This window comes from Carcharhinus amblyrhynchos, chromosome X (assembly GCF_965287045.1).
Source record: "Carcharhinus amblyrhynchos chromosome X, sCarAmb.v2.hapA, whole genome shotgun sequence".
Lineage (NCBI taxonomy): Eukaryota > Metazoa > Chordata > Chondrichthyes > Carcharhiniformes > Carcharhinidae > Carcharhinus > Carcharhinus amblyrhynchos.
Window position 1 is genome coordinate 17,053,357 of NC_137359.1, and position 14,827 is coordinate 17,068,183.

Consider the following 14,827-nt stretch of genomic DNA (forward strand, 5'->3'; position numbering starts at 1 on the left):
AAAAGTTGAGGGAGCTGGGGCTTTTCTCTTTACAGCAGAGGAGGATGAGGTTTATAAAGATGAGGGGGATAGATAGAGTGGATGTGCAGCGATTATTTCCTCGGGTGGATGTAGCTGTTTCTAGGGGTCATTGCTATAAAGGTTCACGGTGGAAGATATAGGAGGGATGTCCAAGGTAGATTCTTTACTCAGTGGTCGGGGTGTGGAATGCATTGCCTGCTGTGATAGTGGAGTCGGACACTTTAGGAGCTTTCAAGCGGTTATTGGATAGGCACATGGAGCACACCAGAATGATAGGGAGTGGGATAGCTTGATCTTAGGTTCGGACATAGCCCAGCACAACATTGAGGGCCGAAGGGCCTGTACTGTTCTATGTTCTAATTAATTGATTCATAGAACAAAAGAATCCATATGTACGTTTTGAAAAAAGTTGAGATGCCTTGTCTCAGCTATGCCTGGGAGATCTCTCGTGCACACAGAAAACTTTTTGATTTCTTTACAGCTAAACATCGAGTCTCAGTACTTTGATACTCCCACTGCCCTTCAAAATAACTCACTGCATGAGAAATGATTTGGGATCATTCGGAAAGGCACGATCAAGTACTGCAAATGTGCAAGTTCTTTGTTTTAATTCCAACACAGTAACCCAAGTGATAGTTTGGAAAGCAGCAAATTCTTCAGGCTTCACACTTACATTCGCCATCTGTATCAAAGTTAAACTAGGGGCTTGCAATGTATTGTAAAAAGGTATGGGTGAACAGAACTTTTAGCTCTTTCTTACCTACGCAACGCCTACAGTATACATGATGGTTCCATTTTCAGAGCCCTAGTAACACTGACAGCCTTTAATCCAGCCATGCACACCACTGTACTCTCCTCCTTCCCCTGCTGCCCCCATCATGAATACAAGCCTTATAGAGCAATGCACAGACAGGGCTATATTCAAAATGATTTGCTCACCTTTCTGACACCACAATTAATCGTGTTTTCAAGTATTTGTTGTTTCGAAATTCTGCAGACAAAGCACAAGGCATTTTTAGAGAATTACAACAATTTGATTCCATCAAGTGAATTTGGTTTATGGTAGGGAAATGATTTTAATGCCTGCAGCATCTGCTGACTCAGGGAATTCAAGGTTTCCTGGATCAAACCTTTAGCTCATGCCCTATGATGCTGACGTACCATTACAGAACCATTTTATTCAAGTGTCAGCAGATTTCTGTAGAATTACCATACACCATTTAAATGGTTAGCACTGCTGTATCAGCGCTAAGGACCTGGGTTCGATTCCTAGCTTGGGTCACTGTGTGTAGAGTTTGCACATTCTTCCCATGTCTGCATGGGTTTCCACCCACAGTCCAAAGATGTGCAGGTTGGGTGGATTGGCCATGCTAAATTGCTCCATAGCATCAGGGGGACTAGCTAGGGTAAACGCATGGGGTCAAGGGAATAGGGCCTGGATGGATTGTGGTCAGTGCAGACTCAATGGGCTGAAAGGCCTCCTTCTGCACTGTATGACTATGATTCTAAGTACATTTAGCTGCTAGTGAACACTTCAGCTCAGATCTTCCTACTTCTTCCCTCACCCAATTCTATTATTATTAGTACATTCCTTACATTAACTATTGTACAAATTTTATTTACTTTTCAAGAGCCTGCTGCTGTTCAGATCTCACTCCAGAAGTAGATCTACACTGAATAAAGTTGAGCCCCAAATGATGGAAGTGAGCCCAACTGAAGTAAAAAACCAAAGAGGTTGATATGGTCAGGCCAGAAGGATTTTAAAAACCTTAAATTTAGAATTCTTTATCAATTGAGGTATGAATAAATGAACTTTCCCAAACAGTATGAAAGGACAAACAGTATGAAAGAACAAACCAGAGAGTTGTTCATAAAGTTACAGTTTGACAATCTGAATACATGAGTGGAAATGAATGTTGCTCCTCACGGATTGAAATACCTGCTTCAGATTCGGAATAATATTTCCCAAACGCCTCATCCTTGGGAATGTCTGGATACAGATACAACAGAGGGCGCTCGGGGACGTTCTCATCCGCCATCACTTTGTAGAAGCGGAGGATTTCCGAAAGAGGGATGTTAGTCAGGTGAGTCTTGGTGTACGGCTGCACAGATCGGATTTTGAATTCTCCTGTTAAAGAGCATGAAACAGACCAGTCAGCAGAGCAAAACAAACTATTTCAAAATTGCTAGAAGAGTCACTTAACATTTGTTCAGAAATGAAGATCAGACATAATATTCACATTAACAGGCAGTCATAATAGAAACAAGATAAGTCCCAAAATCAAGAGCTCAGGAAGAAATCCTTGCACAATTTCAAAATCATTGACAGTCCCTCAAAAATCGAGAATGACGTCTGTCTCTCAGGCTTGGTGAGTCTTCAGATGACCGAGGAGTCTGATCCTGGATTCACATGGGAAATGGAGTTCACGGTCCTGGGTTGGCTTCCCTCTCCTTCTGCCGTTCTGCCTCAGTCAAGTTGCTGAGCCTTAAAGCAGCTTATACATTGATAGGCCAGGTGGATCTACGCAGAGCATTCACAGCCTTCTCCTCCCAGTCAGCGGTGTTAATGCAGCCACGCTTTAGGGAAGCTTTCAGCATATCCTTATACCTTCTCCCTTTGGCCACCTTTAAGAGGGTTGGTTAATGGAGAGCTGGGAGAAGAGAACTTGCAAATGGAGGTGGTTACTGGGCATCTGGACATAATGGCTGGTCCACTGGAGTTGGTTCCACACGAGCAGGGCTTCGATGCTGGTAGACACAGCTTCATGGAGAAAGCTAGTGTTGATCCAGCAGTCTTCCCATTTTATCCCCAGGATTCAAAGCAAGCACCACTGATGGAAACTCAAGGATATTAACATGTACAGCAGTCTTATAAACCACACAACCTTGTTTAACCCTGGTCCCGATGCGATAGATGTCAGTTTCAGATCCGCCACTCAGGACAGTGACAGTCATATTGTCATGCAGAAATCTCAGGATAGCGATAAGTTTCAATGGGCAATCAAAGAATTGGAGAATGATCCAAAGAGCTTTGCAATTTAAAGAATCAATCACTTGGTTTATGTCAATGAAGGCAAGGAAGAACTCTTGGTTTTGCCTGGCATTTTTCCTGGATCTGTCAAACAACAAAGGCCATATCCTCTATACCCTGGGATGGTCAGAAGTCACACTGGGTTTCCAGAAGGATCTCCTCAGTGCCAGGACGAAAGTGGCTCACGAGGATACAGGCCAGAATCTTACCCTCAACAGACAAGGGAGAATTCCCTCTGCAGTTTTTGCAATTAGATTTATCCCCCTTCTTATGGATAGTATGATGGTCATGTTCTTGAGATCCCAGGGGAAATCCTCTTCATCCCAGGGAAGTGGAGTCATGACGTGAGCTGATAGCTCACAGCATGGCGGCTCTCTGTGGGTATACTGTCTGGTGCACAAGCTTTGTTGGCTTTCATCTTTTGGATGGCCTGCTCGAGCTCATCGATAAGTTGGTGGATTACCATGATGGTCTCCTCTGATAGTGGAAAACAGGTTGAGGAGCAGTTTGAAAGTAATTTCTAAATAGTAAACTTTGAATGCAGTCCTGTTGAAAATTGTATAGCTGTGTTAAATTTACTCACTTTAAAACAGGCAAGTTGTAGTTTTACACCAAGCTTATGTTTAAGTCATAATCATGGAAGAAAAGAAAGTGGTGAGGATATCTACATCCTGGGAAAGAATCAATAGGATACAGTGTAGCGAGTCCTCCTATTGATTACTGCAAGGTTGGAGGGAAGAGAAAGAAATGCAATGCAGATCTCAAGAAAAAAACAAAAAGTATCACAGAAACTGTGACTACATCATAAAGCAAGTGTTGGAAGAAGAGGCTTCGCAATCCTGGTAGCAGTATTCTCAAAATTAAACAATTAGGGTAAAGTCCACGGCTGGTGGATTTAAGAGGCAAATTAAATTGGTCTGCGCTAACTACTTAGAAAGGCTACTTGCTTCTTTGGGTGATGCAGTTTATCATTGTTAATTTACACAATGTTTAGCCACTGTTAGTTCAAGGATACTGAAAGTTCACCCAAGCTTATGTGCATCTCTGTCAGTGACGATAACGAATACTGGTGTACAATTCCTGGGACGTTCCTTAGCAACAATCAATTTTAAGGGTAAATTCCTTATTAAAAGGGTGAACAGATGTTAGTATGGGAGATTGGAATGTTTCTCCACCCAGTGTAGTCAGTATTCGAGGTAGAGTATATTTGTGGCCCTTCTCTCAGAGGGTTTGGCTGCCATCTAGAAAATGGTCTGCTGGGATTCAAATCAAACTGGGAAATGGCTTTGTGGCTTGATGCAGAATGGAGATGGATAAAGTTGGTTTGTGCATGCCCTTAAGAGGTCAAAGCTGTTTTTGTTTTCATCAAAAGACCTTCACGATCACTTGAAGAAATGGACCCACTCAAAAGCTGAAACCCGGAAGGGTAACCCAGACCCCATTTGTTTCAAGTGCACAAGAACTCTCATCCTACTTACTGCCCCAGTCCCCAGCATTTACCCATTCATTATTTACCATTGGACATGTGCTCCACCCATGAGAAAGTAATACCGCCATCCTTGCAGCTCTCACTGAAGCGAAGCAGGAAAGTGCCTGTTGGTTTCCTTTTCAACAAACTGCGTTCTCGCTTTTTGCTCAAAAATCCAATAATGTTCCTGGAAGACAAGAGTATACAAACCAACATCAGCCACTTGAAAACACATTGCTTCATTGCCTTACAGATTGGTGGGGAGAGAACGAGCAAGTCCAGTGGTATTTCTCTAGCTGTATAAATTTATTACTAATTACCCTGTACAAATTGTCTATGCAATCTTGCACCAAAAACATCTTTGAAATTCTAGGATAAAGTCTGTTATTTAATCCGGACAACAACTTGGTGCTACAATAGAAAGGACTGAATTCTTGAGCACCGACAAGTTCTCTAACAGCCCATGCTCTGCTTCAGCCAGACTGGTCAAACTTTACAAGACTGCAAATATTAACATATGCAGCAATGCCAGAATCCACTTTGCCAAGCAGCAGGGAACACCATGTATGCCAAACTTGCCTTCCTACCCAAATGGAACAATATATAGAACATAGAACATTACAGCGCAGAACAGGCCCTTCGGCCCACGATGTTGCGCCGACCAGCTTTTAAAAAAAAACACTAACCTAAACCAATCCCATTTCGTCCATAAACCTATCCACAGATCTCTTAAACGCCCCCAAACTAGGCGCATTTACAACTGCAGCTGGCAGGGCATTCCAGTCCCTCACCACCCTCTGGGTAAAGAACCTACCCCTGACATCAGTCCTATAACTACCCCCCCTTAATTTAAAGTCGTGCCCCCTCGTGCTAGCTTTCTCCATCCTAGGAAAAAGGCTATCACTATCTACCCTGTCTAAACCTCTAATCATCTTATATGTTTCAATAAGGTCCCCTCTTAGCTGCCTTCTTTCCAGCGAAAACAACCCCAAATCTCTCAGTCTCTCCTCATAGGATCTCCCCTCCATACCAGGCAACATCCTGGTAAACCTCCTCTGCACCCTCTCCAAAGCCTCTACATCCTTCCTGTAATGTGGGGACCAGAACTGCACACAATACTCCAAGTGCTGCCGCACCAGAATTGTGTACAGTTGCATCATGACGCTGCGACTCCTAAATTCAATCCCCCTACCAATAAACGCCAAGACACCGTATGCCTTCTTAACAACCTTATCTACTTGATTCCCAACTTTCAGGGATCTATGTACACATACACCTAGATCCCTCTGCTCCTCCACACTATTCAAAGTCCTCCCGTTAGCCCTATACTCAACACATCTGTTATTCCTACCGAAATGAATTACCTCACACTTCTCCACATTAAACTCCATCCGCCACCTCACGGCCCAGCTCTGCAACCTTTCTAAGTCACCCTGCAAACTATGACACCCTTCCTCACAATCTACCACACCTCCGACTTTGGTGTCATCAGCAAACTTACTAATCCACCCAACTATACCCTCATCCAGATCATTAATAAAAATTACAAACAGCAGTGGCCCCAAAACAGATCCCTGAGGCACACCACTCGTAACCGAACTCCATGACGAATATTTACCATCAACCACCACCCTCTGTCTCCTATCTGCTAGCCAATTCCTGATCCAATTACCTAGATCACCCCCAATCCCATACATCTGCATTTTCTGCAGAAGCCTACCATGGTGAACCTTATCAAACGCCTTACTAAAATCCATATACACCACGTCAACTGCCTTACCCCTATCCACCTCTCTGGTCACTTTCTCAAAGAACTCGATAAGGTTAGTAAGGCACGACCTACCCGCTACAAAACCATGCTGACTGTCTCTAATCAATTCATTACTCTCCAAATAACTATAAATCCTGTCTCTAATAATCCTTTCCAAAACCTTACCCACCACAGAAGTAAGACTCACCGGTCTATAATTCCCAGGGAAGTCTCTTCTCCCCTTCTTAAACAATGGGACAACATTTGCTGTCCTCCAATCTTCCGGTACTATACCAGAGACCAACGACGACCTGAAGATCAGAGCCAGAGGCTCCGCAATCACCTCTCTTGCCTCCCAGAGAATCCTAGGGTAAATCCCATCCAGACCAGGGGACTTATCTATTTTCAAACCCTCTAAAATATCCAGCACATCCCCCGTATCAACTGCAATACTATCTATTTTACACCCCTGCACCCCAGTGTCCTCCTCAGCTACATTCATGTCCCCTTGCGTGAACACCGAAGAGAAATATTGGTTCAACGCCTCTCCAATCTCCTCCGGTTCCACACACAACTTCCCTCTACTGTCTGTAACTGGCCCTAATCTTGCCCTAACCTTGCCCTAACCAACCTTCTGTTCTTGACATACCTGTAAAACGCCTTAGGGTTCTCCTTAATCCTATCAGCCAAAGTCATCTCATGTCCTCTTTTAGCCCTTCTTAACTCCCTCTTCAACTCCCTCCTAGCCAATCTAAAACTTTCTAATGCACTACCTGAGCCCTCAAGCCTCATCCGAACATAAGCCTCCTTTTTCTTCCTAACCAACGAATCAACTTTTTTAGTGCACCACGGTTCCCTGGGCCTACCAAATCCTCCTTGCCTGACAGGGATATACCTATCACAGACCCGCAGTAGCTGCTCCTTGAAAAATCTCCACATCTCGGACGTTCCCAGTCCTTGTAATCTCCTAGTCCAACCAATGCTTCCTAATTCTCTCCTAATAGCCTCATAATTACCCTTCCCCCAGCTGAAACTACTGACCCGAGGTTCATGCCTATCCCTTTCCATCACTAAGGTGAACGTAATCGAATTGTGGTCACTATCCCCAAAATGCACACCAACTTCCAAGTCTAGCACCTGGTCTGGCTCATTACCCAGCACCAAATCCAATATAGCCTCACCTCTAGTCGGCCTATCTACATACTGAGTCAAAAAACCTTCCTGCACACTTTGAACAAAAACTGACCCCTCTAACGAGCTAGAGCTATAGCAATTCCAATCAACATGAGTAAAGTTAAAGTCCCCCATAACAATTACCCTATTACTTTCACTCCTAACAAGGATCGTCTCCGCAATCCTTTCCTCAACCTCTCTAGAACTTTTTGGAGGTCTATAAAAGACTCCCAACAGGGTGACCTCTCCTCTCCTATTTCTAATCTCCGCCCATACTACCTCAACAGACAAGTCCTCATCAAAGTTCCTCTCTGACACTGTGATACAGTCCTTGACCAATAATGCTACCCCACCCCCCCTTCTACCTCCTTCTCTACTCCGACTAAAGCATTTGTACCCCGGGACCTGCAACATCCATTCCTGACCCTGCTCTATCCAAGTCTCTGAAATGGCCACAACATCAAAGTCCCAGGTACTGGTCCACGCTGCAAGTTCATCCACTTTATTGCGAATACTCCTCGCATTAAAGTATACTCAAGTATATTCAAGACAGAACAGGTTAAGAGACAAAGCTATTCATGTATCAGTTAAAACTAAGATTTGACCACGTTCCCTCAAAATGGGACTGTGATGTTTGATTGGAACTACAAGCAAGTTACTCCATATTTTCCCCAATTAGCAGACTATAACTCAGACGGCAGATTGTCACCATCACCAAATCCTTGCTGGACTAATGTAAACACAAAAGGTTTTCCTGCTCTTATTCAATAAATACACCCTGCCCTTTTGGGACATAACTTTCACTCTACACTAATATGGGTGAGATCTGAGAACCAGAGCTCTGAAGAAGGGTCATCCAGACGTGGAACATTAGCTTGATTCTCTCTCCACAGATGCTGTCAGATCTGCTGATTTTAGTTTTTGTTTCTGAAAACCAGAGGCTTTTTATTAAATTCTCTCTCGCTCTCTCAACATCTGGCTGATCTTGAACCAAATCTGACAGGTTTCAACTTCACATTGCTGACGTTCAGCAGAGTAGAACTGAACGTCACGAGGGGAAGCATAAGTCTGTTCCCAGGGTTGCTTCAAATACAAAAACTTAACACTAGCTCACATCTTAAGTGATGAAGCAACTGTATTGGAGGGCTCAATTGACCACATAAACCTAATGGTGTGCAAATCTCTCTTTACAACGCCTCAAAAGTACAAGGGGACGGGGGAGGTCATTCATTAATGCCTCTATTTTTTGTAAGTGATCAGAATACAACACTGGGAATCATCTTACCCATCATTCCAGATCTCCTCCAGGTATTTCTTAATAAGCTCTAGGATGCCTTGCAACCAGAGCCAAAAGGAAAAGTTCTGATTTGGTAAATTCTCCTGTAATAAAACATCAAAAACAAAGAAATGATTAATACTAACCTGCCAGTATGCACAATGCCTGCATCAGGACTCTCAAGCAACAACAGGAACAGAATATAAAATCTAAAGTACAGGAGGCCATTCAGCCCATCATGCTTCTGCAGCCTCCTAGGTGGCTCTTTCAATTAGTTCCTACTCCCTTATTTTCCCATTGTCTTCTAAATCTATGCCCAGGGAATCTCAGACACAGAGGCAAGAGAAGAGGAATCCAAGTTTCCCCAGCTTGAATTAATATAAGAACATAAGAAATAGGAGCAGGAGTAGGTCATCTAGCCCTTCGAGCCTGCCCCGCCATTCAATAAGATCATGGCTGATCTGTCATGGCTCAGTTCCACATTCCCGCTTTCTCCCCATAACCCTTAATCCCCTCTCTTATGAAAAACCCATCAACCTGCGTCTTAAAAATATTTAGCGAGGCAGCCTCCACCACTTCAAATGGGCAGAGAATTCCAGAGATTCACCACCCTTTGAGTGAAGAAGTTCCTCCTCAACTCCGTTCTAAATCGCCCCCCCTTTATCTTGAGGCTGTGCCCCCTAGTCCTACTGTTCTTTCTGAGCAGGAAAAGTCTCTCCACCTCTATCCTATCCATCCCATTCATCATCTTATACGTCTCAATGAGATCTCCCCTCATTCTTCTAAACTCTTAACGAGTACAAGCCCAGTTTATTCAGCCTCTCCTCATAGCTCAACCCCCTCATCTCCGGCATCAGCCTAGTAAACCTCCTCCGCACTCCCTCCAAGGCCAAAATATCTTTGCGCAGGTGCGGCACCCAAAACTGCACACAGTACTCCAGCTGCGGCCTCACCAATGCCCTATACAGCTGCAGCAAGACCTCCCTACTTTTATATTCAATCCCCCTCGCTATGAAGGCCAGCATCCCATTCGCCTTCCTGACCACCTGCTGCACCTGCAAGCTGGGTTTTTGTGACTCATGCACAAGGACCCCGAGGTCCCTCTGCACCGTCGCCTGCTGCAGTTTTTCGCCACGTAAGTAATAGTCCTTCCTACCATTCTTCCTACCAAAGTGGACCACCTCACACTTGCCAACATTAAATTCCATTTGCCATTTCCTGGCCCATTCGCCCAGCCTATCTAGATCCTTCTGCAGACTCTCCACACCCTCCGCCCAATTTGCCGTTCCCCCAATCTTGGTGTCATCAGCAAATTTCGACACCCTACACTCGGTTCCCTCCTCCAGATCATCTATATAAATGGTAAAAAGCTGAGGCCCCAGCACTGACCCCTGGGACACTCCACTAGTCACCATCCGCCAATCCGAATAGCACCCGTTGACCCCCACTCTCTGCCTCCTATTTGACAACCAATCCTCTATCCACGCTAACACCCTACCCCCAACTCCATGTCCCTCGTCCTTCTGCAATAACCTCTTGTGAGGTACTTTGTCAAATATGAACTTGAGAGCTCATGTTGTCCAGTTTAGAATCGAACAAATCAGTGTTAGATACCACAAGTAAAGCTCCAAGTCACTAACCTTAGAAAACTTTGCCCACGTAACAGGATAGTCTGCATAGTTCTCTGTAGTCCCTAAATAAAGAAAGAAAAACACAGTTATAAAAGTGAAAACCTGCAGAATCAGGACATATTTTGTCATTTTAACTGAAGGTTACAGAATCTTACAACACCGAAGACAGTATAGCTCATTGTAGCCATCAGTTCTTTGAAAGAGCTGCCCAATTAGTCCCATTCCCTCTTGGCTCTTCCCCATAGCCCTGAAATTCTTTTCCTTTATCCATATGCCCCTTTTTGAAAGTTCCTGTTGAATCTGCTTCCGCCACCCTTTCAGATCACAGCAACTCGCTGCGGTTAAAAAAAATGTTCATCTCTCCCTCTGACTCTGGGGTAGGGATTGATCTCTCGATCTCCAAATAACCAGACTCCACAGTTATACCCAGTTATAACATTCAGTTAGGGTGAAAAGGTTCTTCCAAAACTTAGGGAAATATCAACAGGGAAACACCTTCTGCACGAAAATACCACATTTTATGCAACGCTAGGCAATGCGAAGATCTACCTGTCTATATACTGCAGCATTCGGACCAGTGCCGGATGGTCAGGAAACATCCACACATTTCCTCCTTGTATCAGTGGCTTCCTAACATGTAAATTCCGACATTCCCAATATCAAAATATCCTGCACCAAAACCTACTCGTGCATCACCCTGGTCTTCACTGACTTAAGTCAGCCTGCTTTAACATTTAAAGCTCAATCTATTATTCAAATCCCTTCATAGCCTCACTCCAAGGTCTTGTGGTGCACTCCCTGCCTGAGCCAGAAGCTTTGGGTTCGAGTCCCACCCCAGGACTTGACGGCCAAGGAAGGTTCGTTCATAATACGGTCATACAAGTTGAGTGTCAACCTGCAAATGCTTCCAAACATGACTAGTAGTAAGAGCAGGAGACACTCCTGGCCAGCCACGCTTGATGCAGAGTGATGCCCTCAAACTACAAGTTGCTGGCAACAGGAAAATCTCACTCTGGGAATAGATGGAAGTTTGTCTTGTTCACCACTAGGTGTGGGAAGAGACACAATAGACAATAGCCTCAATCCCTCATTTCCCCAACCGCCTACAACCCCTTCCTCCCCCTTCAACTCTGTTTCTCCAACTCTGATCTCTCTGGCATACCTTCATTCCACTATCAACAGCCTTCTCTGACCCATCTAATGTCCCCTCCTATGTCATAGCACCCACTTTGTTTTGAATGGCACCTCAAAAAGCACAACAGGGTATTTAAAAAGGTGTCTGCAAAAAACCACAACTACTATTTTCAGAGTGTGAATAGGAAGACTGGCTAGCAAGGTGACAGGTGGGGAGGTGTTGAAAAGAGAACGTGGAAGAGGCTCATAGCAAGAGCTAAATTAAAATTTTAAAAATCCGTTTTCAGGATGTGGAAATTGCTGGTTATGTCTGACATGTTGAAAGTTGTTTGAGACAACTGAGCAGTTGGCTGATTTTCTTCAGAGGGCTGAAGAGTCAGCCATGTTAACATGGGTCTGCAGTTACATGCAGGCCAGACATTAGCAAACCAGCGGGTTTTTTTAAAAAAAAGATTCAACAGTTCAGTCATTTTTTAAAAAATTGAATTAAAATTCTTAGCAGTCAAGGTTAGATCTAACTTCAGATTATTAGTCCAATAACATAACCACTACTCATTCTAAGAAAGTTAGCAGCCCCACCTAACACACTGGGCTGCAGCTAAAGATACTCACCACATAACTTCTCTGCCAACATGCTGAGCTGGTCAGCATCCAAATGTCTCTTGGTGTTTGCAGAAAACTGCCAGCTCAGTACATCAGATAACTGGCTCCAGGGCGCCGGGGGAGGGTTGGAAAAGAACATCAAATTCTGGGAGAGGAAGGAACAATTATTCATAAGACGAATTTAGATTTTATTCGGGAACATGACATTACCATTTTGCATTTGCTACACAGCATCTCAACAAAAGGACAAAACCAGGCGCATTTTTACTACAATATGAAGGCCTCTGTTGCATTTTCATAGAATCCCTACAGTGCAGAAGGGGACCATTTGGCCCATCGAGCCTGCACTGACAACAATCCCACCCAGGCCCTATTTGTAATAACCATTATTACCACCAGAGATTGAAGGAGATTCTGGTAGACCAGGTTCTTTTCCCCTTTTACATGCAAGGGCCATTACTAGTTTCACAGAAACTCTACAACGCAGGAGGCCATTTGACCTACTGAGCTTGCACAGACAACAATCTCACCCAGGCCTTATCCCCATAACCCCATGCATTTACCTGCTAATCCTCCTGACAGCAAGGGGTAATTTAGCACGGCCAATCCATTTAACCTGCACATCCTTGGACTGTGGGAGGAAACCGGAGCACCCGGGGAAATCCACGCAGACATGGGGAGAATGTACAAATCCCACGTAGACAGCGACCCGAGGCTGGGATTGAACCCGGGCGTCTGGGTTGAAGTAGCAGTGCTAAAGCACTACGCCACCCTGCAGATTTTTTTCCGCCCAAAGCTTGAGCAATCCAAAAATAGCAAACATGTGGAGCAAAGCCAAACCAATGAGCCAAGAGTTTTGCAAGAGCCTCTGGGATCTGTCTCAACTTCCTGCAGCAAACAAACGTCTTGGCATTTACAAAAGGAGCCAGCCAAACATACAGTTGTCTGTGCTCAAGAAATCCTGCCACACATTCGACATACCTTCCTTTATATCAAACGGTCAGTACAGAATGCTGCAGACTTCAATATTCTGTACAGTTTCTGCAAGTGGGCACAGTGGCAAGCACTGCTGCCTCTCAGCGCCAGGGACCTGGGTTCAATTTCTGTGCGTGTGTGTGTGTGTGTGTGTGCGCGCGGAGTTTGCATGTTCTCCCTGTGTCTGCGTACATTTCCTCAGAGTGCTCCGGTTTCCCTTCATTCCAAAAGACGTGCTGATTAGGTGGTTTGGCCATGCTAAATTCTCCCTGTGTACCCGAACAGGTACCAGAGCATGGCAACTCTGATTTTTCACAGCAACTTCATTGCTAGTGTTAATGTAAATCTACTTGTGACACCAGTAAATAAACTGATTGGGGGGAAAAAAAACCATTCAGTAATTAATTCTGCCTCCCTGACTTGGCTGAGAAATTTTTCTCTAGATCCTTACCTTTGGGTCGTTGCAGAGCATATTGTACCAAACCACTGACGCCCACCCACTAAGGAGTTGACTGGCATTTGAGATGACAACAACAGGTAAAGTGCAAGTCTGTCAAAAACAAAAGTAGTGCTGATTTTCAAGCAATTCTAACAAGAAAATGAAAGACTATTGAACCAATACTGCAATATCAAAGAAAAACACAAATTTCTACAGCACCTTTCACCACCTCAGGACATACCAAAGTGTTTCAGTCATTGTTGCAATGTAGGAAACATTGCTGTCAAGTTGCGCACAGCAAGCTCCCACAAATGGCAAGCTGATAATCTGTTTCAGTGATTCGATCAAAGGACAGCACGTCCCAGGACACAAGGGAGAGCTCCCATGCTGTTCAATATATTGCCATGGGATCTTTAACATTCACCCAAGAGGACAGACAGGGCCCTGGCTAAACATCTGATCTGATCGACAGCACCTTGTACAGTGCAACACTCTCTTGGTACTGCACTAGGAATGTCAACCTAAATTTTGAGATCAAATGTCTGGAGTGGAATACTAAAGGGAAAGAACATGGAGTTAAAGACTCCATTGAAGCAAATTCCTCACAAAAATTAAACTCAAGCTAATGAATTGGGAGCATCATCATGTCCTTTTTTAGAAATGAAGCACGTGGAGCTCAATTACCATTTTGTTCAACCGGAAAGTTGAGTTTTAATAGACTTACACAAGCCAAAGGATGCCTACAGGCAATTAACAAATCTCCACAGGCATGTCGTTGTTTCCAAAGCATGCTGGTCACAAGTAGTGTGATATGTGATCAGAGCCAACATAATGTTAAATAGTTGCAGAACTAATCTCAAGAGCAAAAGTTTTGCTTTGATAACTCTTAATCGACTGAGCCGAAATCTTATCCAAACCATTCTTGACAATTACGTGAGATTTCCAATTACAGGTGGCAAGATCAGATTGCACTGCATCAGCTTGCTAATTTGAAGTACTCTCACCCCAGTGCATATGCTCAGTCCCAACGTCAATAAGCTTCCATTAAAACAAAAGAAGCCATATAGATTTCTCAGACAGGTGCCTGGGGAGCTGTTAGCCAGATCAGCTATCACAACATAACTTTGATAAGAGAAATCAGAGCTGCTGTCTGTGAAGTGGGGGATAATGTTTCACATGAAACTTTAGCTCAGCAAATTAAAACACGCATGCAGTATTTTCAGGACTAGCTGAAGAACGAGTACAACTACAATGAAATCCATGCATCCAAATGCCTGCTTAACCCAACTGGTGTGACCCTTTCCTCCCCCAAAATTTTTGGCTCAA

The 14,827-nt window shown here is 44.1% G+C and overlaps 1 protein-coding gene across 4 annotated transcripts in view; it reads right to left on the reverse strand.

The window, feature by feature from the left end:
* LOC145361846 (signal transducer and activator of transcription 1-like) overlaps positions 1–14,827 on the reverse strand; it is a 55,316-nt gene that overhangs the window by 7,386 nt on the left and 33,103 nt on the right. For all 4 annotated transcript variants that reach the window (XM_080217815.1, XM_080217817.1, XM_080217816.1 and 1 more), the window contains 7 exons: positions 13,514–13,612; positions 12,097–12,232; positions 10,360–10,412; positions 8,729–8,823; positions 4,568–4,707; positions 1,961–2,149; positions 961–1,012 (listed from right to left, as the gene is read on the reverse strand). In XM_080217815.1, the coding sequence (XP_080073941.1) occupies positions 961–1,012; positions 1,961–2,149; positions 4,568–4,707; positions 8,729–8,823; positions 10,360–10,412; positions 12,097–12,232; positions 13,514–13,612 (764 nt within the window). The remainder of the gene's footprint in view (positions 1–960; positions 1,013–1,960; positions 2,150–4,567; positions 4,708–8,728; positions 8,824–10,359; positions 10,413–12,096; positions 12,233–13,513; positions 13,613–14,827) is intronic.